At 41.2% G+C, this 24,997-nt stretch overlaps 1 protein-coding gene across 1 annotated transcript in view; it reads left to right on the top strand.

The window, feature by feature from the left end:
• The window catches only part of CDH8 (cadherin 8), a 371,407-nt gene that overhangs the window by 101,861 nt on the left and 244,549 nt on the right, over window positions 1-24,997 (top strand). The window contains exon 3 of the mRNA XM_066243293.1: window positions 22,479-22,773. Within this exon, the coding sequence (XP_066099390.1) occupies window positions 22,479-22,773 (295 nt within the window). The remainder of the gene's footprint in view (window positions 1-22,478; window positions 22,774-24,997) is intronic.

The following is a 24,997-nucleotide window of genomic DNA, read 5'->3' as shown; positions in this document are numbered from 1 at the left end:
CTTTCATTCCTTTGGATATGAAAGAAATCAGCTAGTTTCAAACACTATTCCGAGGGGCATTGATAATAGGCAAAATAATTGCAGTGTAAGCAAAGGTGAGTGGTTTAATGTAGCATTTACAAAGAATTTTAGTCCTGTTCTCAAAGTTACCATCTGTCTTGGCAACAGCTGGTTAACTTGCATCTAAAGATAACATTTATTTGAATGTAACACAATTGTATTTCTCATTTTAAAATACATATTGTGTATACGGGCAGGTTCGTATAATTTCTTTTTCTCTAATTTTAGCTAATTTAAACAGGAATCTCCTGAGCAAATTCTCCACATTAATACAATTTTTACTTTTACTATTCACACGTTTTTTAAACTTTAAACCTTCCCCTTTGTTCTTGGTTCTGCCTAATGCAAATGGAAGCCGTTGTTTACAAGTAGTTGTTTGCAATCACCACTGTGATTACAATATGATGAATGGTCACCCTTTGGTTTAAATACCCCCCCCCCTTGCATACAGTAGTCCTCCTTTATCTACGGTTTTATTTTTTCCCATCATTTCACTTACCTGTGGACAAACCTGGTCTGAAAACATTAAAAGGAAAGTTCCAGAAATAAACAATTTTAAGTTCTAAATTGCACATGGTTCTGTGTCATGTGATGAAGTCATGTGCTGTTCAGCTCTGTCCCTTCCAGGACATGAACCGCCCCCTAGACTGGCGTTTCTGCACTGTGTGTGTCTGCCACCAGTTGTAAGCCAGTAGTCATCTTGGTTACCGGAACGACTGTTGCATTACTGCAGTGCTTGTTGAAGCCCCCCTTATTTGACTTAATCACGGGCCCAAAGCGCAGGAGAAGGGAGGCTGGCAATTTGGGTGTGCCAAAGAGCAGCCACAGCGCTCCCTTCCCATGAACAGGTTCAAGTTCTTGACTTCATAAGGAAAGAAGAAAAATGTCTATGGTAAGGTTGCTAGGGTCCATGATAAAAACACATCTTCTATCTGTCAAACTGCCTAATTTATAATTTCAACTGTATTATAGGTATGTGTGCATAAGAAAAAGCATAGTACATGTAAGGCTTGGTACAGGAAGTCTTGCAGAAAAGGGGGGATGTTTCAGTATATCTGTGATGGAACGGACTCACAAAAAGAATTTGGCCAATGCTAAACTGACCTATGATTATACTTATCACATTTTGGCTTTTGGCTTAGTAATGTGATTGACATAAGCTTTGTATGTATTAATCTATCGACTCACTCATTGATTCCCTTCTCATTAAAAAATAAGGCATGCTTTTCTTTAGATACTTCCGTTAGTGGACTTAGTGGAACTCCCTACTGGCAAGCTCAGCACAATAGATTTCTTCCCAAGGCTCTCTGATTCATCTGGATGAACAGCCAGGTCTGGGTGAGACAGCTGAGAATGAAAACACCTCGCTCTGAAAATTACTGTGTAGTCACTGTGAAGTCTAAAAGCTGATTGGTAGTACCAATCGGAGTATCCATAAGATAAAATAAGCTAACTTACCTTGAGAAACTCGGTTACTGCCTTGGTAGTTATTTTCATCTAAGCCAGGGGTCCCCAAACTTTTTACACAGGGGCCAGATCACTGTCCCTCAGACCATTGGAGGGCCGGACTATAAAAAAAACTACGAACAAATCCCTATGCACACTGCACATATCTTATTTTAAAGTAAAAAACAGACACACACACAAAAAAAACAGAAACAAATACAATATTTAAAATAAAGAACAAGTAAATTTAAATCAACAAACTGACCAGTATTTCAATGGGAACTATGCTCCTCACTGACCACCAATGAAAGAGGTGCCCCTTCCGGAAGTGAGGCGGGGGCCGGATAAATGCCCTCAGGGGGCCGCATGTGGCCCGCGGGCTATAGTTTGGGGACCCCTGATAAGCGTTCTCTCCCTGTAATGCACTAGGCAGTGTTCTGAACAGCCCCCTCGACTTAGCCATGGACTATCACAGTGACGTGTCTCATAGAGCTTTTAATTGCTGACGGTTCCTAATTTAGGTCACAAAAGTGCAACTCTTGCGTGTAGAGTGCAAGTCAGTGAAACACTCTACTAACTGAGCGGAAGGCAGGGACCCGCCATACAGATGCCATTGCACACGGAGTCCAGGTATTCTAACGTAACTCAGCCAAGGTAGGAGAGTATGCGGAGTAGTGGTTTTCAAATATTTTTACCTAGCCTAACCCTCTTGTCCAACCGTATCTTCTGTAAAAACTTTTCAAGTTGATCAATTTGAAGCTTCAGCACTGTGCCACGGGCCGTGTGGGTCCACATGGCCACTTAATCTCCATTCCTGGAGGCATTTTCCGAGGCGGCGTCACCCCTGCACGGACAGCTGTGTTGTAGGTTTGTGTATAGATAATGTGGAGGGCTTAATGTGAGCATGTTTAACCAAAGCTAAGCACAAGTAGAAATCAAAAGATGTTTGTTGAATCAAGACATGTAGCTGCTGTACCTAGACTTATGCCTACAATTTACATACCTGCTATTGTCAGTTAACAGTGGTTTTCTAACTTTTTATACTTGGAGACCAGTGAAAATAGGAAAAGTATTTGAGGGATCACTAAAGCAGAGATCACCCTGAGCATAAGCAAATTTCACTGAGGTCATTGGAGCTATAATCTTCATACAGCATCAGGGTGGGTAACTTTCACAGACCGACAGGAAATTTCTGGTGGACCGGCAGTGATCATGGACCAGTGGTTGAAAAACACTGAGTAACAGACATACTTCTACCTAATGTACATTGCACACTGACTCTATGAGATATTCTTATACCTGTGGTGATGTAGAAACTGAAGCTAAGAGAAGTGAAGTTATTTTCTTAAAGTCACATGATGTTGAAATCACAAAGCTAGGGTTGAGATTGAGAGCAAGTGACTCAGAAATCTATATTCTTTCTACTGTTCCGTGATATTGAACGTCATGGCAAGGCTGACTGGTGGAACACGCAGACCACAGGTGATAGCTCATGCAGTGCCTCCCAATGTGTCTGTTGTCTTTCCCTCTTTATCCTTGAACTTGTCATGGAAGGTATTAACGGCAGAGCTCAGTGACAGTAATTAACCATTGGAAATAAAAAGTGCATAATATCTGAAATGAGACCTTTTGTAGACATCCTTTCCTCCCGAACCACACCAGTAACTTGGCACACCCTGGTTGCTAATCACCAGTGTATATCTACACATAATTGCTATTACTATTCGTGAGACTTATGTGGGCTCACAAAACAAGTAATGGAACCCACTGAATTAAAATTACGCCTCCTTTAATAGTTCTTCCTTGTGAATGTGAATGAGAACACTGCATCCCAGTGATTCCTGCTGCCTCGCCAAAGATTGTTTAAATGCTGGGTCATTTGTGGGCATATGCTCCATCTGTCAGGTGTCGCAGAAACTTAAGGACCTAGAAAAGTCCTTCTACCACCTAATGGTTCTCATCTGTTTGGTGAATTCCAGAGTTGACCCTTTAGAAGAAATAACTAACAAGGACACACACGGGTCAGGGAATTACTTTAGAAGGTGTTGCAAAGCTGTAAAGAAATCAGAGACTTTTGGAAATGACTGTGAGGTATTGGGAATGCAGGGGCTGCTGTCAGGCATTCTCGGGTTCAAATATCTCTTCTATTTGTTATCTTGTGAGTTAAATAATCTGCCAAAGGATCAGTTCTTAACAAATGTTCATTCAGTTTCTTTTTTCTCATGATAGGGTATCATTCCCCCCACCCCCTTCCAAGAAGTCACTGACAAAATTCAGGAGAAAAAAACATGATAGTTATTTATTTGAAATGGAGAAAAAGAATGATTGTAAGTGACTGCGCATATGTGCAAGCATGCGCAGACACACACATGTGTGTGCACGCACATGAGAGCACACACACACACACACACACACACACACAGCTTTGGAGTCCAAGACTAAATCTGCATGGTTCTGCTTTGTTAACTTGTGTGTCTTGGAACAGGTTGCTTAATTACCGTGTCCCAGATTTCGCAACTATAAAATGAGAATAATGAAAACAGCCTTGGAGTGCGAAGATAAAGTAATGCACTTAATTAATTAGACCAGCACATAACACGGGGTGGGTCTATGTTTCTCCTCCATGTCTTTCTCTTTCTCTTTCAACTTACCCTGCTAACTCCCAACCTGATTCTGGTAACAGCCATCATTGGAGTAATAATGTTTGAGTTGTTTCTTTTGTTTACCCCCCTCCTCGATGAAAATTAATACTTCAGAAGCTTATTATTTATGGGGTAAACTCTTACTTGCTCCCATGCTTGATTTTAACATTTCCTGACCTACATTTCCTCTAAGGAATGGTCTATTGTACTTTAGCGGATGAATGACCCTACTTTAAGTCCCCTTGAAATTTACATTACATACTTTGAAATAAGTGTGAGTTGATTTTTTTTAATATTTACATACATGCATGAATTACTTCCTAACATGAACAAATGGAGAACAATTAAAATAAACAAAAGTAAAGAAACATCACATAATTTTCTTTCTCTAAAGCCATTCAAAAGCACATCTGTAACAAATCGAAGTCATTATTCTCCTCCAAATTGTTACTTGGTTTTGGTAGAGGGTGGCCTTGTGCTTTGGAGCTACTCAGTATTGTCTGAAGTGATACATTATTCCATGGACTGGGATAAGGAAAACCAGTGAGTATCCTGATTTCCCTGAGCTTTCTTGAGGTTCTATTCAAACAGCAACAAGAACTTTGTGGTGTGTGTTCTGCTTTGTTGGTTAGTCAGCTGGCCGTGTCTGAGAGGCCTTGGACACTGTTGCCACCGCATGGCTCACCTGTCTTAATCAGACAGTAGCACTTCTCAGTTGGAGGAAGCATGGCTCTGGGACTGCTTCTGCAGTTTCTCTCACACATATATGATAATTATGTGTGTACCTCAATGTGTGAGACTATAAACATATGCTACATATTTGAATAAGAGTGCTGTCAACACTTTGTTTTAGAAGTGGATTCATTACGACTGAATAATAATGCGGCTGCTAGTGCAGAGCGATATCAGGAGCCTGGTTGGTGTTTACATTACCCTGCACGTCTCATTTTCAAAAGAATGAATTTTCAAGTAAGGAACAATTAGCAACTCTATGGAAATTGTACACTAAGAGTGCCTTTCAGATCATCCTCAGCAAGACAAAGAACGGTTCTTTATTTTAAATGGTTTCTTTGCCCAAACAGACAAAGATGTTAAAAATAGAAGGTTGCATTTGAGTTAGAGTTGCATCAACTGAAATGACTACATGCCTGGAGATGAGTATTTTTTAAAGTATGTATAGCTTTTTTTTTTTTTTAACAGAGACGGATATTCATTTATCCTGATTATGTTGCTCCATCAATCACCAAGATCCTGTATATTTATGAGTGCGGTTTTTGACTCTGAGTCTTTTTGACCTTCACATGAGTGTGCCACAATGATGCCCGGGCAGGTCATTATTTTCAGCAACTCTCAGTAGTGAGAGTAGAGTGTTGTGGTGGGAAGGGTCTGTGCTATCACATAGCCCAGATCCCTCAGACCTGGAGAGGCAGGTCACTCTGGCTTGATCCTGACCTCTATCAGAACAGCCTTGCTTCTTGGTGAGTCCTAGAATAAGAGCAGGGATGAGGAGCTGGGTGCTGAGCACAGGGTAGACGCACTATAAATATTTGTTGACAGCAGTAGATTGATTGTACAGTTGTCTGTGTAGCTGCATGTGAGTGAATATATGTCTACAGAAGTGAAGTGCTTTAGGGTTCAGGATATGAATGCTTGAAAATCCTTATAATATGTTTGTAGCCTAAAACTGACTGTACCCTAACAGAACCAGTTCGGGTCATTTACTAAAAAGGGCATTTGCCATTATCAAGTAAAAAAATTCCATGGAGAATTATTTAGGATTTTAAAAAAAATCACAGGGCCTTGGCTGGGTAGTTCAGTTGGGTAGAGCATCATCCCTACATCTAAGGTTGCAGGTTTGATCCATGGTCAGGACCCATACGAGAAATAACCAATGATGGCATGAGTAAGTGGAACAACAAGTGTGTGTGTGTGTGTGTGTGTGTGTGTGTGTGTGTGTGTGTGTGTCTTTCTAAAAATAGATTTTAAAATATCACAAAGGCCCTGGCTGGTTGGCTCAGGGGTAGAATGTCAGCCTGGCATGTGGAAGGAAGTCCCGGGTTTGATTCCCGGCCAGGGCACACAGGAGAAGTGCCCATCTGCTTCTCCACCCTTCCCCTTCTCCTTCCTCTCTCTCTCTCTTTCCCTCCCACAGCCAAGGCTCCATTGCAGCCAAGTTAGCCTGGGCACTGAGGATGGCTCCATGGCCTCCACCTCATGCACTAGAATGGCTCCGGTTGCAGCAGAGCAATGCCCCAGATGGGCAGATCATCGCCCTCTGGTGGGCATGCTGGGTGGATCCCAGTTAGGCACATGCAGGAGTTTGTCTGACTGCCTCCCCACTTCTAACTTTGGAAAAAAACAACAGAACAACAACAACAAAAAATCACGGAAATAAATTTTTTCTGATTGCTATGTGAGTGGTTCTTTTTTTTTTTTTTTTTTTTTTTGTATTTTTCTGAAGCTGGAAACAGGCAGAGACAGTCAGACAGACTCCCGCATGCGCCCGACCAGGATCCACCCGGCACGCCCACCAGGGGCGACGCTCTGTCCACCAGGGGGCGATGCTCTGCCCCTCCGGGACGTCGCTCTGTCGTGGCCAGAGCCACTCTAGCGCCTGGGGCAGAGGCCAAAGAGCCATCCCCAGCGCCCAGGCCATCTCTGCTTCAATGGAGCTTCGGCTGCGGGAGGGGAAGAGAGAGACAGAGAAGAAGGAGAGGGGGAGGGGTGGAGAAGCAGATGGGCGCTTCTCCTGTGTGCCCTGGCCGGGAATCGAACCCAGGACTTCTGCACGCCAGGCCGATGCTCTACCACTGAGCCAACCGGCCGGGGCATGAGTGGTTCTTAATTGTGGTGGCTAGACCAAAGATACCAGCATCCCCAGGGAACTTTTGGAAATGCGGTTGTTTGGAGCCCACCCCTAAATTGCTAAGACATGGCCAGAAATATGTGCCTTTACTCATTATTCTGATAGTCATTAATGTTGCACTGCTCTATGCATACATATGAGACTGTTCATACCTGTTTCCTCTAGCCGTGTACATAGATTGCTGGGGCTTCTGAATAACCTGAGACAATATTTACCTGTGATTTGAGGTGAATGCCCACCCTCTCACAAGAATTGCTTTAATGTGCAAATTATTAAGCTTGTTTCAAAGAAGGCTGTTTCGGGCAAAGAACTTGAATATTCTAGCTTTGTGCTTATAGTTGACATATAGTATTTCATTTAATATTTACAAAGTTTCAGAGAAATAGGAATCCCTTTTCTTATTTATAAAAATTGCCTTAAATTGAAACCAGATGAGTTTGACTTTACCTTGGTTATACATAGAAATCTTTAAACCTAGGTGCTATGAGGCTAACCTTATAACTTGTTTTCCAGACCAGCCGACAATGTTTACAATATGAAAATGACATTAGTTTTTAAATATAAAATTTTTATGGTATAATTGTATTAAATTTAGATAAGTCAAAATTTTTGGTAATAGGATACCTTTATACTCTTAAAAAATATTAAGAGGCCCACACTTCTAGTTACAAAATGAGTAAGTCACAGGATGCAGCGTGCAGCACAGGGAATAGACTCAACATCAGGGGTCCCCAAACTTTTTACACAGGGGCCAGTTCACTGTCCCTCAGACCGTTGGAGGGCCGGACTATAAAAAAAACTATGAACAAATCCCTATGCACACTGCACATATCTTATTTTAAAGTAAAAAAATAAATAAATAAAGGGAACAAATACAATATTTAAAATAAAGAACAAGTAAATTTAAATAAACTAACTGACCAGTATTTCAATGGGAACTATGGGCCTGCTTTTGGCTAATGATGGTCAACATGCTCCTCTCACTGACCACCAATGAAAGAGGTGCCCCTTTCGGAAGTGCTGCGGGGGGCTGGATAAATGGCCTCAGGGGGCCGCATGCAGCCTGCGGGCCGTAGTTTGGGGACCCCTGCTCAACATGATGTGAACCCAGTTAAAAAAAAGAGAGTGACTTTGACCTTCTGGAAGCCCTGGAAGGTGCTCAGAGATTCCCAGAGGTCTACGGACCTCCGCTCTGAGAACTGCTGCTCTAAACCTTTCTGTTTCTCCCTGTGCTCAGGTCTAAAGTCCTGACAAAGGTGGTTCCTATAAACAGGACAGATCTACAGCTTTGCTTGTAGCTTTGCTTCTTGCCAGAATTTTTCTTGCACCCGACAACAAAGCCATTTCAAAAATTTAACTTTGGGTGCTTGATGTTGACTTCCATGACTACGGCAGCATTCCACCCGTTCTTCCCTGTACCCCTCACTGCTCCCCGGCAGCGAGACTGTACACGCACCCAGACACACACACACATAAATAATCGACAAGGCTGAGCGGCATCCAACTTTTATTTCAGTACATGGTCAGTTTCAAAGGACCCCTAATCTCACATCCAAATATAATGGAAAAGCGGCTGGTTGTGGGGGTGGAGGAATTGAGCTAAAAGGAAAAATCTCCTGGTCCCAGACAACAGTGTGGTTGGTGCCTGTAGGTGTGGGAGGGGGAAGGGAGGCAGGTATTGAGAGTAAAACAGGGATGAATGGTGATGGGAGGAGACGTGACTTGGGGTGGTGAACACAATACATTGTACAGATGATGTGTTGTAGAATGGTGCACCAGAAACCTGTATAATTTTGTTAACCAGGGTCATCCCAATAAATTTAATAAAAAGGAAAAAAAAACTACAAAGAAATTGAAAAGCAGTTGTCTTCTTTTAATGTAATCACTCCATACTATGATGAAGTGAAATCAGTATTTTTATTGTTTACTGAAACCTTTTGGAAACCTGGTCCCTTCTTATAGCTCTGAAAATCTTTCATGTTAGTGCTGAAACTCCCAAGAGTCTTCTCTCTCTTCCATGCACCACAACTGAAACAAAACAAAGAATACTCAAGAAGCAGATCTTCCCCCCTGACCCCCACCCACCCAAATGCTATTGTTTTTTTTGTATGAATAGCTCTTGAATGTGTTATTGCAAACAAAGCTAGCATATCTGGTTAACAGAAGACTTAAGGGATCAATCTATTTTTTAATGTTCTAAGAGTCTGCCAGGACAGACAAAACTTTTCTCAAGATCAGAGTGGGAAAAATTGTGAATGCACTTTTCCAGGATAGTTTCTTACCACAAATGCATAGGCTACTGGGAAGAAGAAACGATGGACGATGGAGTTTTCTCCTATATTCAGAGTTATTTATCAAACATCCATTATGCACCAAATCAGTGTTGCCATGTTATGCATATTGCTGAGTGCACAGAAGTGTGTATTAATTTATTTATATTTATGGAAGGTATGAATACATAATCATTTGAGTAGATATTTCCCATTGATAGATTCTGATTTGCAAAGTGTTTCTAATGATTCTCTAGCTTGACATTGTTTTCTGTAAACACCCTACAGTTCCCCCCAGCACCTGCCTCCGAGGCTTGCTAAATGTCCCTAAAGCTTTTCCTCCTGCCAAGGGCCAGCTCTCTTCTCCCCTCCTCCCTTTCCTGGGGAGGCTTCTGTCATCAGGCTCCTCCCCCACGGGAGTTTGAGGATCTCGATTTCTGAGGTGTTAATTGGGTGTTACAGATTTGCAGAGGTCCTTAGATGTGGGACTCTTGTTTCTTGTTCTGTGCCAGGAAGGTGACAACTCTGGCCTTGACTTTAATTCCCATAAGACTCCTGCTAAACAAACAGTCCCTATGTGAAATGCATGTTTTTAAAATTTATTTATTGAATGCCGATATTTCTTTAATTTAAGCATACTTAGCATACAATATAATGTTGTTTTCAGGTATATAATACAATGATTCAATGTGTATATGCTTCATGATGTGATGGCCACGCTAAGTCTAGTAATCACCTGTCACTATACAGACTTACCACACAATATTAGTGACTATAGGCAACACAATATATATATAGTGATATATGTATTAGTCGCCTTTTCCACCCCATGCCCCCACCCCAGCAGGCATCAGTTTGAGCTCTGTTTCTTTTTGTGTCTGTTTTTGTTTTGTTCTTCTAGATTTCTCATATTGGTGAAACCATATAGTATTTGTCTTTCTCTGTCTGACATGGATAGACCTAGAGGGTATTATCCTAAGAGAAATGTATGTTTGAAAAAATTACTACACAGGCCATAGTTTTGTGAATAGTAAAGTCTTTGGTTTCAGATGTTTTTACTATTAGTTTTCTGTTTGATCCTGGCACCAACAATAAAGCATGAGCTTGAACAGCAGGTTGACTTGGACTTGAATCCTTTCCCCATTGCTTGCAGGATGTGATGTTGAGCAATTGCTTATATTCTCATTAATCTTTAGTTTCTTAATCTATAAAATGAAGGGTTTGGTAAATATCTCATAGTGTTGTTGTGATGCTTAAAGGAAATAGACAGTGAATGTATCTAGTATAAGGGAACTCTCCTTGTTCTTAAAAAAATATATTTTTCATCCCTGACCAGTAGACTCAGTGGTAAATCATCAACCCAGTGTGTAGAAGTCCTGGGTTTGTTCCTGGTCAGGAACACAGGAGAAATGACGATCTGCTTCTCCCCATCTCCCCCTTCTCTCTCTCTCTCTCTCTTTCTCTCTCACTCTCTTCCCCTCCTGTAGCCATGGCTTGGTTGATTTGAGCATGTAGGTCCTGGTTGCTGAGGATGGCTCTATCGAGCCTCCTCCTCAGGTGCTAAAAGTAGCTTGGTTGCCAGTGGCCCCAGATGGGAAGTGCATTGGCCCCAGTCAGGGGTTTCCAGGTGGATCCCGGTCGGGGTACATGTGGGAGTCTATCTCTCTATCTCCCTTCCTCTCACTTGGACAAGAAGAAACATAGTGCATATATATTTTCTCACAGTCCTGGAGGCTGGAAGTTCATGATCCAGCTGTCAGCAGAGGTGGCTTCCTCTGAGCCCTCTCACTGGGGCTTGCTGATCGCTGCCTCCTCTGTGGGTCCTCAGCTTGCCTTTCACTTGTGCCCATGCATCCCTGCTGTCTCTTTGTGTGTCTAAACATCCTCTTCTTATAAGGACACCAGTCAGATCAGATTAAGGCTCATTTTAGCTTCATTTTAACATCATCATATCTTTAATAGACCTCTCTCCAAATACAGTCACATTTTAAGGTAACGGGGATTAGGGCTCTAATTTATGAATTTTTTTTTTTATTCAGTGAGAGGAGGCGAGGAAGAGATAGACTCCTGTATGTGACCCAACCAGGATCCACCTGGAAAGCCCACTAAGGGGTGATGCTCTGTCCATCTGGGTATTGCTCCATTGCTCAGCAACTGAGCTCTTCTTAGTGCCTGAAGCAGAGGCCATGGAGCCATCTTCAGCGCCTGGAGCCAACTCACTCCAATCAAGCCATAGCTGGAGGAGGAGAGGAGAGAAAGAGAGAAGTGAGAGAGGGAGGGATGGAGAAGCAGATGGGTGCTTCTCCTGTGTGCCCTGACTGGGAATTGAACCTGGGATATCCACATACTGGGCCGAAGTTCTACCAACTGAGTCAACTGCCCAGCGCCTAATTTATGAATTTTCAGGGGAAATGATTCAGCTTATAATAGAGGACTTAAAAGGAGTATCTTGGGTTTTTTATTTATTGATGAAACAAAATACCTATTTATTTTCATAAAGTATTAATAGCATTAATAAAGCAGTAGATTTACAGATTTCCTGCAAATCTATAGGTCTGTTTATATTGTGAAATGAGGGCATCTCTAGTTTTTAAGTTTCCTTTGAAATTGTATTGTTGTTGCTGTCGTTAGTAGAGAAACACATATAAACACATGTAGACATCATAGCATTGCAGGCTATATTATTAGCACCTAACACTGATAGTTCCATGGTATGTTAGGTTTCATTTTCAAATAGTCACTGTAGGGATAATGACACTTGTGAGAGGAAGAGTTAAAAAAAAACTTGCACATCATGCTATGCTTACGATAATCTGAGATAACGTATTTGATAAAAGTGCCAATGGCTTTGTTAGTATCATTTATTTATTTGATTATTTAGTGAAAACTAAAAATAGGAAAAAAATTAAGTAACCTGTTGAAGATCATGTCTAATAGTTATAATGCAGACCAAGACTTCTGATTCTCATTTACCTAAAAGGGAGGATGTTTGTGAATCTAGTAAGTTGGCCATCCATGCGGTTTCAAATAAAACAATTTACTTTTCACCATCCTCTTTTAACTCTCTTATCAGTCCATCCATCCATCCCTTCATCCATCCACCCACCCTCCCATTCAAGTGCCTATTTATCCTCCTATGGAGTAGTCGCGTCTGAAAACTAGAAAATGAAATTATTTCTGTTAAATTTGAGTTTTGTTCATGATCTCCTGCTTTTTCTTTTAATTTTTCCATTGATTTGAGAGACAGGAAGGGAGAGAGAGTTTAAAAGAGAGAGAGAGAGAGAGAAGCATCAACTTGTTGTTCTCCTTACTTGTATGCTCATTGATCGCTTCTTATTCGTTCCCTGACCAGGGATCGAACACGACCTTGGGATGCTGGGATGACGCTTTATCCACTGAGCCACCTGTCTAGGGCTGACCCTCTACTTTCTTACAAGACTTGGAACGAGACAGTTTACAGTGCTCAAGGTGGAGGAGTGGGTAACACAGCCAAGTTATTCTTATTAGGGTTTTGATCACAGAAGAAAGATGATTTGCCATTGTCACAATCTATTCTGTGGCCCAAATTAAACTCCAGGTTTATGTATTTGACTTCAATTGCAATAATCTTCCATGTGCATTGCATTTTGATTATCCCACAGTCTCTTTATAAATACATAATTTCAGAGAGAATACCTGACTGCGTTTGGTTATCTGCCGGGTGCTTTTCCACCGTGCTTTTTTGGTCATTTGGATAACAAGATATACCCTATTTAGCAAGCCATTGTGATTACCACATCAGAAATCTATCTCATATTTTTAACTCCTATGAGTACTCTGGTGAAAGTTCTTTAGAAACATAAAGAATATCGGCACTTCATTCTCTGAAGTTTTTCCTCTTTTTCCACAGTATAACTAAATTTTCCACTGTAAATAGACTTTTGGAAAATGTCCTGAATATCTGTTTTAAATATTTGTATCCATTTAAAATTTACTTCTTTAGCTTGGATAATAGTTCTGGGTGTCTTTCTTTAGTCCTACTCACCTTGTTTACGTTGTGTGTTATTACACTGTAAATTTATTTGACACAATGTTTCACCCACTCATATATCTGTTTGTCTGTCTATCTATCTATCTATCTATCTATCTATCTATCTATCTATCTATCTATCTATTTCTCCATCCATCCATACGTTAGTTCATCCATCTGCCCATCCATCCTTCTGTCCATCCATCCATCTGTCCATTTGTCATATTAAGAGAGATAGAGAATTTTTTATTTTCCAGTAACGATTGTTTTGTCAAAAATAAATATGCACCAAAAAGCTGCATATAAAAAAATCTTTTGTAATTTATTGTTGAACTTCCTATGACTATGTCTGCTTTAGTGTAAGGCAGAGAATAGTGCTCTGGGATGGGGTCATTTCTGTTTTCCCCAAATCAGTCATTTTAGTGAGAAACTCGGTGGTCTTTCCAGCCTGCCCACTCGCCTCCCGTCCACCTGTCCATTCATCCGTTGTCTCATAGTACTTAGTATGGGCTGGAATCTAATGAAGATGGTTGTGAATCTGTTTCATCAGCCACCCCCTTGTGTATTCTTTTCCATGTCCCGGAGTTTTCCAGCAAGACCATCCAGCTAATCATCACCCTCCCCTTAATTCTCTTATCAACCAACTTACCCAGCTGTCTACCCATCCAGTCCTCGGTCCGTTCACCTAAGTCTCTTCTTAGTAACTGCTGTTCCTATTCACCCACACTCTTGCACACACCTGCGTTTATTCAGTGACCCAGTGACCTTCCCTACTTCTAGACTTATGGTTATTGAGTAGGAAGAAACAAAAAAAATAATATAACTTTAAAATGTCCTACCATTTTATCTTAATAAAGCTGAATAAAAGGAAATAAAATCTTCCCAGTATATCAACTATCATTATTCATTGAATAGATGAATAAATACCAAATATGTGATTAAGGGACATGTTCAGTGTAAGAGTTTAAACCCACCTGGTACCAAGATCATTGAACTCAAGGAATGACATTCTTCTTTTTACTAAAAACTAATGTTGTATGTTGAATTCTGAGCCAGAATATGTTGTTAGGTGTATTTTTCATGAGAAGTATTTCCAGGCTTGGCAGAATCTATCACTCTTAAAATTTACACTCCACAAGAATCCATGCATTTTTATTTGAATATCTTAGCTATTGGCAATATCAGGCCTTTATTATCTATTATCTATAGGTATGGTTATTAAAACCTTCTAGAAATAAGGAAACTGAGTTTTGGGGGGCTAAGTAAATCCCTTGCTTTCTTACAAGTTTGTTCCAATCTAGCTCGATTTCTTATCACACTCTTATTCTAGGCCCCATAATCTCATTATCTGAATTACTACTTTGTACATTTTTGGTTGCCTTAGAGAAACAGATTGACTTCCCAAGCCTGAAAGTTTTAATATATTAATTTATCAGCACACAAGAGAATACGTATCCAATATAAGGAAGTGCATTGCCTACCCCTCCCCCCACTAATGATTGCTTGGTTAAATAAAGGAGACTCCACCTCTATAATTAAAAGGAAAAAGGAAATCTGAGAATATGTAAATAAGCATTCTTGGAGCCTTTTTAAGACCATTTTTGTAAGATGGGTAAACTTAAGCTACTTTTTTCTATGACATTATTATAGAATCAATCCATTTAGTTCTCTTTTCTCTGAATTCTATCAACAAGGTTGACTTGGCTTGGCCTGTGTGTGGGTCTTTCTATAGAGAGAGAAATTTTGCTTGTGGTGTTAACTTAAATATTTGAAATGCCGTTTACCACCAACACAGTGCCTTTCAAAAGCTAGACTAAGTAACTTTTCTTTATTGCAGTCTTGCTAGGAGAGATAAATTTGCCACGGGGCTGATACATCACGATTCCAAAACTCCAAAGCTGTGGTCAACACGACACAACAGGACAAGGCATATAGTAGCAAATTTGCCAAAGTCATGTATGTCAGTTGGGGAAGTCTCCTGGGAAACAGCCTGCCAGCTTCTTCTTGTCAGCATTCCTGTTGGCCGACCATACTGGCTTTTTACCTCTGTGCCTCTATCAAACTTCCATAGGACGAAACGGTTCACAAAATGTGTCTGTACTGTATGGTTTTTATACACACAGTTTCCAAATGTATATATTAAATCTCTTTGGCCATTTAGGGACCAACTAGAGGCTTCTCCACTGTGTGGTCTTAATCTAGGGAAACTGGAGGCCCCTAGACTAACTAATTGTACTGTCTGGATGACCTCAGTAGAATTATGCTGAAGTGTGTAGGTTTTGAAATCTGATGCACCTGGAGGTATCTACATCTGGCATTTGTTAATTGCCTGAGCTTGAGACAGTCCGTATATATTATAGTATTTACTGAACCTGAGCCCCTCATCTGTGTGAAATCGTGGACAAGGTCCTGTGCAGACTCTGTCTATACAGTTTCTCAACAAACCTCCAGGAGCATTTACTATGTGCCAGGTGTGAGGCTCCTTGGGGATAGTTTTGAATAATCGACATCAAAGCCCCACCCTTGTGGAACTTAGCATTTAAAAGAGATGCATAAACAATCTATTTTGTTTCCTAACTGTATTTTCAGGTCCCTGCAGCCAACAGCATCACTTTGCTTGGACTTGCTTGCAGCGTTTTGTTTCTCTGGCCAGTAGTCCTTCTGGCTGGGTCACTCCAACATGGTTCAATACTCACCCCGGCTGCTGACGCAGAACGCGAGAGCAGGTGTCTGAGATAGGAAGACGCCATACATTTGCCTACTGGAAAATATTAGAAAATATACACACATACACACACATATTTGTGAAACGGGTCACTTTCAGTGTGGGATGCTGTGTTTTATTCTTTGAATCAGGGATCATTTCTTCGTTAGCCTTTCACCTCTAAGACACTTGAGGGGTAATGTGGTTTATTTGTAAATCACTTTGATCGCTGTTATTATCTCCTGAAATTCTTATTTTTTATAATGTGTCATGCATGATAAGAGTAATTGCATATTGCCAGCTTGCTCTCATTAAAATGTTGGGGTTATGTTATGCCTGGTAGTACCTAGTGTTAGTGTTATGATATCATTTGTTTCTGTCATTTATTCAGAACAGAGTGGCTGGATGAAAGGTAACTGTATTTGAGTTATCCAGATGTCTTTGTAGTATTGTCCCACTGTGGCAGAGGCAGGCACCTCACAAGTTACATAGCCTGTCATGACACCCTATCCCTCTCACCCATCTACTACCATCATACGACACTATGTCTAGCTCTCTTTGTGAATAAGTAGCTGTCTCATTCCACTTGACTACAGTGATGGGACCAAATTCTCAAGAACAGGCCATTTCACGTCTGGTCAGCTTTCTTTGTGAGAAGGACTGTAAGTAAAAATAAGCAGCTTTCAACTCTAACTCCTGATCCTGGGAAAGGAGGAACGTCAGACACATGAAAAGAACTCGTATCCCTTGCTCTTTCTCTTCACCTGCCTATTACTCTCCTAACAGCCTAAATATGTACCCCGTCTGGATTGACATCCTGTATTCCTGTCATGTCAGAGATCTGGGTCAAAAACGTCTATTGTGTCCAAATCCCTGGTGCCATCTTTGGTAGCGAATGGTTGTGACTTGAAGATTCGATTTTCAGTCTTCTCACTGAGAGATTCATAGCCCACAGCATGGTTTCTTCCTGCCAGTCACTAGATACGGAGAATCTAGTGCGAAGATGTAAATTAATTCAAGAGTGCTGTCTGTACTCTCCAAGGATAAGCAGATTCATGAAAAGCCGACATCCATGGGTGACAGAGATACATGCTGCAGTGACCCCTGGTCACCTCTCTGGGTTACAAAAGTGACGATTCCCTTCCTGTTAACTAGGGTACTTACTCCTCTAGAGGAAGATAGGAAACTTGAGAAAGTCTCCTATGATGTCATATGGATAGAGTGGAACTTTAAAGTAAGTTCCGGGGCCAGAGCCACCAGGCTTTCCGATGAAGAAGTGATTTTCCTGGTAGCTCACTGAATCTGCTTCTTTATCACTCCCGGGAGTGGAAATGGTTTTCACAATGGTACTCAATCATTCATTGGTATTAAAATAGGCACTCAGTGGAGAATTCATCTTCTCTAGGCTGTCCTAGGAGTACTTTGGGAATCCTGGGTGAGTAGGGGGGAAGTAGTTTGTATTTTTTTTTTTCAATGCCACAGGAGGAAGGTATGGGTGATATTGAAGACGGAGGTATGGTGGGGCTCTTATTCTGCAAACAAACAACCATCTCTGAGTATCAGATAATCATTGTCTACCACCTTCTGTTATTCATCCATTACCCAGCAGTTTATCCACCGATCCTCTCTCCCTTCCAACAGCATTGCATCTACCACGTCTTGGTTTTAGTGCTGGGTGCTAACATTCAATACTAATTTGAGGGCATTCAAGGACTTTGCATTTAGAGTGGATCAGATTTTAGCTCACGGGGCCTAACTTTTCTAAATGCTCTGCTTCCTGCTTGAAGTCGTTGTTTTGAAAAGCAAATGAAAAAGTATTCTTTTCATTCTTCCTTTCCATTCACCTTAGTCCATATTTTTTGTGCTTCCATCAGTTTGACAGACCCTCGACTAGGCAGAGGGAAAACAGAAGGAAAATGCAAATGTTCTTTCTATGACCTTTAGAGGATAAACTCGTATTTTATTTGGGGGGTACTATGCAAGTATGTGGAAGATAGTGAAGGTGTAATTAAACTGATGCTCATAGTTCAGCTCAATTATGTAGCAGTTCTGTTATACAATTTCAGGGAGATTTTGTAACATATCCCTGCGACGAAGATGCAATACGAAGATCTGGGACTGCTCATTGCACACCCGCCACTGTCTGTCTCCAGCCGGGGCACCAGGAAGGAGCAGAGAGCCGAGAGCCGGGAGATTCATCTGCTTCCAGATGTGACATCATGGGTGTGGGCAGAAGCTGAGAATCGGAATCAAAGCAGCTTTGGGAATCGGGGTCTCAGTTTTCTCTCTGGCTTCCCCTTTCGTCTGATTCCATGACCTTTGCTTAGGGCCACACGCCCACCACTGCGATGTTCCTGAAACAAGGCCATCCTTGCGTCAGGCCCCTTACTGAAGCTCTGTCTGTGGACTCGCGTTGCTTATTTATAGTCAGATGCACACTCTGTATCTTGGTTTTAAAACTCTACATAACATAACCAATGCCTTGATTTTATTTATTTTTTATTATTTTGTTTGTTTGTTTTTGTGAGAAAGGCAGGTAGAGAGAGGCAGGAACATCGATCTGCTCCTGTATGTGCCTTGATCGGGGATCAAACCAGCAACCTCTCTATTTTGGGATGAAGCTCCAACCAACCAAGCCGTCCGGCCCGGGCACTGTTTCCTTGTTCTCTGTTCTTATTTCCTGCCGCCTCTCTCCTCTTTAGCTCGCTGCTGTAGGCACGTGAAGTCACCTGTAGCTTCTCTAACTCAGGATGCTCTGTCCTATCCCAGGTTTTCACCTCACTGTTCCCCGTGCCCGGCCTGCACTGCCTCCGTCCCTGAGTTCTGAAGATTTAGCCCTCCCCTCCCTCCCTCCACGCCGCACTCTGTGGGCGAAGGAACGTTCCTCTGCGCTCCCCCAGCCCTCTCCTTTCCACAGGACAGCCTCTGGGACGTGCACCTGAAGGCAGGACACATACTCTAATGCATGTGCTGTTAGGGTTGCCACTCGCTGAGAGTGCGGTCTATGGAAAAGGTTCTTAAAATTCTCTGCATCTCAGTGGTTTCACTGGTGAATGGAGAAATGTCTCTAGTGTGTGGTGAGAATACCATTATATAAAATGCTTATCAGATAATAAGTAGTCATGCTAGATGATTATAATACATACTATCATTATACCTCTAAATCAGGGGTCTCAAACTCGCAGCCCGAGGGCCGCATGCGGCCCGCCGAACAATTTTGTGCAGCCCGCAGACTAATCCACGAAGTTCAAAATATTTTGGATAAAATTAAGTAAGCCTAGGGGCCTACTTGTATTTTTCATTTCTCTAGCATCCTAGCTAGATATTAGCTTAGTTAACAGCAGTTGTGATGCGAACTACAGTTTCTGGTCGTTTGTGACACTGAAAAGTGTTGCATAACAGTTGCCTTTTGTAGACCTAGTGCGGCCTGCCGAAGGGCTGTGATCTTGCTCTGCAGCCCACATGCTGAGTTGAGTTTGAGACCCCTGCTCTAAATTTTCTGTTTTTGTTTATCTCACACTGGCTGTGGGTCTTTGAGGGAGCGTCTGCCTGTGCTTTCTATACGCATGCTCTGAGCATGTTTTGTAAATGAACGGATGAGGTCTTTCCGTGTCACAGCCAAACCGAGGAGTATTGCCACCGCAGGCCGGTTGGCATGTGGCCTCTACCCTGCTCTGCGTGGCAGCAGCAGCCCTTGGGAGATGGTCCTCGCACTTCTAGGTGATGTCTCCCATGGGAACGTTTGGTGCACTGGGGATAGCTTCCTTCCTACAGTCTCAGAGAGGTTCCTGAGGCGGGACCCGTGGATAAGAGCAGGGTGGTTGCATTGAAGTGAGCAGATTCTGGAAGACTCATTTTAAGAAAACAGAAAATGTAGCAGCTGGTCACTATGTACCCCGAATCCTTCAGAGCTCCAGACGTGGGCTCTTACGAGCATTTGATGCCTGTAGATGACTATTCTTGCACACTCACAACTTTTCATTTGTAATGCTAAATTGGTTATTTGAACAAGCCATGTGCAAGTGTGTACTTGTGTGTGTGAGAGAGAGAGAGACAGAGACAGAGAGAGAGAGAGAGAGAAAGAGAGAGAAGGACAGATAGAGATACAAATAACAGGATGAATCTAGTAAGTAGAGAAACATGATAGTCTGTTTCAAGGTTTCCATTAACCCAGGGATGGGCATTTTACTGAGATTGGCTAACAGGGAATATTCAGAAGAAAGGAGAAGCATGTGGTAGGTCCTTCCTGTGTTCTTCCTTTCCCGGCCTTGGCAGGATGACGTCTTGGGAACGCGCTTTCACTGAGGTGGCAGCCGGGCCCGTCCCGGCGTTCTCCAACACTTGTATGTGGTTGACTGTGATAGGAGGTAAAGTCATTTTAGTTATCTCACACTTAACTGTGTCCGCTTCCGTCTTTGTCTATTTTTCAAACACGTTACGTCAGATTCAGGGTGGATGTTTCATCCTCCTATCCCAGGCGAAGTAGCTGAAGCTCTGGTACTTGTGTTCATGTCTCCAGTTCACGTGCTTAGAGAGACCTGAATCTCAGCTCTGTGTTTTTCCCTTTCCAAAACCTGTCTTTCCCTTCTTCTCCCTCAGTTATTTCTAAACACAAGGGACCACCAACCCCTTAGTTAGAATTATAATACCAATGTACTAACTGATAAATGTAGGACAGGTATGGCACAAATAAGTTCTAACATAATCACGGTAACACCGTTTGGAAGGGCTCAATTTTTAATAGTAAAAGTGTTGTGGATGAGTATAGCACATCCAGTCCCTTCTGTGTCTCAGGAATGCTTTGTATGTGAATGGAAAATGGCAAGAATGATGTATTATTCAAATACTCTTTTTTTAATAAAAATGCTAATGGAAATGTTAAAATGCACATAAATTAAAATGATCATAAATTAGGATTAATATCACATTAATGAATTATAATCCCACATTCATTAAGATAAAGTGGCATTTCAATATTTGCTCTTGTTAATAAATTTAATGCAATAAATGAAAGGGATACATTTTGAGATTCAAATTCAATAAATGATGTAATCTTAGGCTTTCATTTCTTACATATTCAAAGGTAAAGTAGGAGATCTAGATCCATTTTGACTCCTTATGCTATTTTATGTCTTTTTTTTAAATAATCTAATCTTTTCATTTACTGAAGCGCTAAATATAATTTAAATTGGGGAAGAAAGCAATAGAACCTATTCTGTATAAACGTGATCCCAAGAGAACACAATGTTTTTTGAGTTTCTGGAAGATTCTTTCCCTGAGATAGATTTTTGTTTGTTTGTTTGTTTGTTTGTTTGTTTTTGTTTTATTTTTTAAAGGAACAAGTATTTGAAATCTCATGGTGCAGTAAGTGGAAGTATATTGGCCTTTTAATAACTGAAAACATGTGCACTTCAGCAGTATTGTCCAACTATAATTCAATGACTCTTTTTAAAAAATGCAAATTAAATAGATAAATTCTTGTTTTTCTTTTACTTTTTATTTTAACCGCAGTCAGTCAACGAAGCATAGAAAAAAGTGCCAGGTGTCAGAACTCACCTGTTGTCCTCTTGAGAGTAAACGGAACGCTTTAGAACCAGAGATACTGTTCCCACCACCCCGGTTCCGGCGGCGTGGTGTTCAGTCAGTCTGTGTTGCCGTGACCTGAGAGGGATCTGGAAGACTGCTTGCAAAGTTTTTATTTTTCAGAGTGTTCTGCACTTTGGGAAATGTGTCCCCTTCTTCTGGCCTCAGTATTCTTCTTCATAAAATAATGGGAATAATTTTTCTGGACCAGGAGAATCATATGAAACACAGTAAAAAAAAACATCCAAGACAAACATAAGATTTTAATATGCATCCGATTATTAGAATTATTTTTGTTTTTTTGTGACTATAAGAGGCAGAGCTGAGTCGAAGTCTGGGTCTAGCGTACCTGATTCCAGCATCTGACACCTCGGGAGGTTATTGTGTGCCTTGTCAAACCTCCTCTCTTTCTTGTTTGGTGGGAAATCTTGTAATTCATTTAATTTGGGGTGGAAATTTAGGGAAGTGTATGAGAAGTCATTCACATAGTTTTTTGGCGCACAAATAGTGATCCATAAAAGGTAGCTCATAAGAACAACTTTAAATAAATGGATTAATAATTTGAAAAGAACCCATACACTTTTGTATTTTCTTCTTACCTTTTTCTCATTCTAATTGTATGTCAGTTTACACTAAACAGGTCAGCATGATTTTTACCCACTCACACTTACCTGTAAGCATTTCATTATATTTTGTTTTCATTTATATGCATAGGGTTGCCTAGACTCTTTGCAAAAGCTACTGTCTGCAAAAACTGATGAAGTTACAGTTAATGTAAAAAGAACCAACTTGGTAGCCACGCGGGCAGTAGTTTAAATAAATAAATAAATAAATAAATAAATAAATAAATAAGGTTGTAAATTGCCCCCTCGCTAACCAATGTCACTTTTCATTTTAGCTCCACACAGACCTGGATCCTGGGAGCAAAAAAATCAAATATATCCTATCGGGCGACGGCGCTGGGACAATCTTTCAAATAAATGATATAACAGGAGATATTCACGCTATAAAAAGACTTGACCGCGAGGAAAAGGCCGAGTATACCCTAACAGCTCAGGCAGTGGACTGGGAGACCAACAAGCCCCTTGAGCCTCCTTCTGAATTTATTATTAAAGTTCAAGACATCAATGACAATGCGCCAGAGTTTCTTAATGGACCCTATCATGCCACCGTGCCAGAGATGTCCATTCTGGGTATGTATGCTTCCAATTTTACAGAACCATTAACAGTCATTTCTAAAATAGCTCCCGGCATCGGGGAGAGCGCCTTGCCAAAGAAAAGACGTTTATTACTGTCTTATCTCTAATTTGCATTTCCAAATCCCCCCCCCCTTTTTTTTTTGGCCTCAGTGCCACAGCTCAATAGCTTTAGTCCCTCAGTAATAGGAACTGACGAAGCAGTTTTATTAAAATAGCTCTCCTTACACGCCAGTACTTCAATGGGGCTGAATTTGTATTCCTCTCATCGACGCGCCGTCGCGGTATTGTTACTGAGGCGGATTTATCAAGATTTGTTCCAACATGCCAGACTAATCCTATTGATATTTGCTTGATGTTTAATTATTTGTTTGCGCGTATTCACATGCAGATGCGGTGCGTGGAGAAAGAGGGAGCCGTCTAGGGCTGGAGTCAGCCCGATATTGAATCGAACTGGCGGGTTGTGTCTAGCGTTCCCAGACGTCTGGACTGGACGTCCTGTGGGCCATCTTGCCTTCCCCGAGCATTTGTTAGGGGCGCTGCTGTCACCAGAGGCCCACTCCCGATTTTCCTGAGCCATTGAAGTCTTCATTATATTTTACAGAGCAGTATATATTTCAAACCATGATTTGCTACTCTTCCCCCCTCTTATTTTTTTTAACAATCTGCTTATCTCTCCCCAAACCCTGGCCTTGAGCCTAGAGAATCTTCTGATCCCAGACTTGTTATGATAGAGCTCTTCCTTCCTTATCTGCAAAAACAAGTGGACAGGATCCAAAATTCAGAGTGTAAACCCCCCCCAAAGTCCTTCTTGTATATGGAATATAGACCTGACTGTGTTGTAAATTACATTTAAGACAACCACATCAAAATCCAAATGCAACAGAGTCACATAAACTCAGAGCAGGTGAACACGATGAGACAAATAAAAAGCACAAGCAGAGACACACACAACGCAGGCGAGAGTCAGGTAAGGAGCCTGGCTTATCTTTGGTAGCTTCTTTCGTACTTAAAAGGTGACTCCGGTAGATACACTCCTTGCAGCATCAAATCAGAACTGATTGCACAGCTTCCCATCCAACCTGAGTATTTCTCCTGCCAGTACATTTTCCTTGTCTATCTCTTATGCAGGGAATTCTACCTTTATTTATTTCTTCTTATCAGAATCGCGTTGCTCCTTGATGGTTGGCCGATATGATACCTTTTTCTAAGGTAACTTGTATACCCTGCTGGCAGGAAGTTCTCTCTCTAGTAGCACAATTGTCACCAAAAGAAAACCACAAGCAATTCTCCAAGAAAACCACAAACAATTCTCCTTGTGTCCATCTCTTTTAAATTCCAACATGCAAACAGAAACTGAGAAATACTATATATATTTTCTTCTTCTCCCCCTCCCTTCTTGTTTTATCAATTCATTTAGGGCAGAGAACTTGCCTCATTCATCTTTTCATCCAGATCAGAGTAATGTGGTTTTAAAGGACTTTGCACCCACAATACACAAAGAACCCTTTGTTTTAATTGCTAACAAATGGTGAAGAGGGAAGTTGTTCTTTTTTGCCTCAATATTATGATTTCTACATCTTAATGGCCAAGTCTGTATCTATTTAGTGTAAATGTGTCAGAGGTTTCCATTTCTGTACGTATGAGTCATGAGCCTAGTAAATATTTTGAGAAAGGAACCCCCCCCCAATTAACTTCTGCAAACTCCAAGGTCAATTTCAGCCAAGAAAAGGATTGTAAAGATATTATTAGGTACCTTATGCAACATGTATGTGCACCTGCAAATATACATCAGATAATTCCTTTCTTTCGAAGACTTTTTTTTGACCGGGGAGTGGAGACTACAAGAAATAACCTCTATGAGCCTATATAGTTATTTTTCTGAAAAAAAAAAAGCCTTCTCTGTGACATCTCTTTCAGAAACTACACGGACCCTGCAGTAGTTCAAAGTACAGGTTTTGAAGTGAGAGTTTTGAATCGTGATCCCATCCCTTATTATCCGGCTGATTTTGAAGTGCAGGGAGGTTAAATGATGGCTCATTTTCCTTAGCCACGGTGTGAAGATGGCCGTTTCCACCTCGCTTTCATTGTGTGAGAGTTGTGTGGTAACACACATGGTGCAGGTGTGCCATAAAGCAGACAGGCATCCCATAATTGGTGGTGGTTGTGGTTTTCAAAAATTATTTTTTATTACTCTATTCCCCCACCGTACCTTCTTGGA

The sequence above is a fragment of the Saccopteryx bilineata genome, chromosome 9, assembly GCF_036850765.1.
Source record: "Saccopteryx bilineata isolate mSacBil1 chromosome 9, mSacBil1_pri_phased_curated, whole genome shotgun sequence".
NCBI classification, from domain to species: Eukaryota; Metazoa; Chordata; class Mammalia; order Chiroptera; family Emballonuridae; genus Saccopteryx; species Saccopteryx bilineata.
The sequence above is the reverse complement of the archived record's forward strand: the minus strand, read 5'-3'. Positions and strand labels throughout refer to the sequence as shown.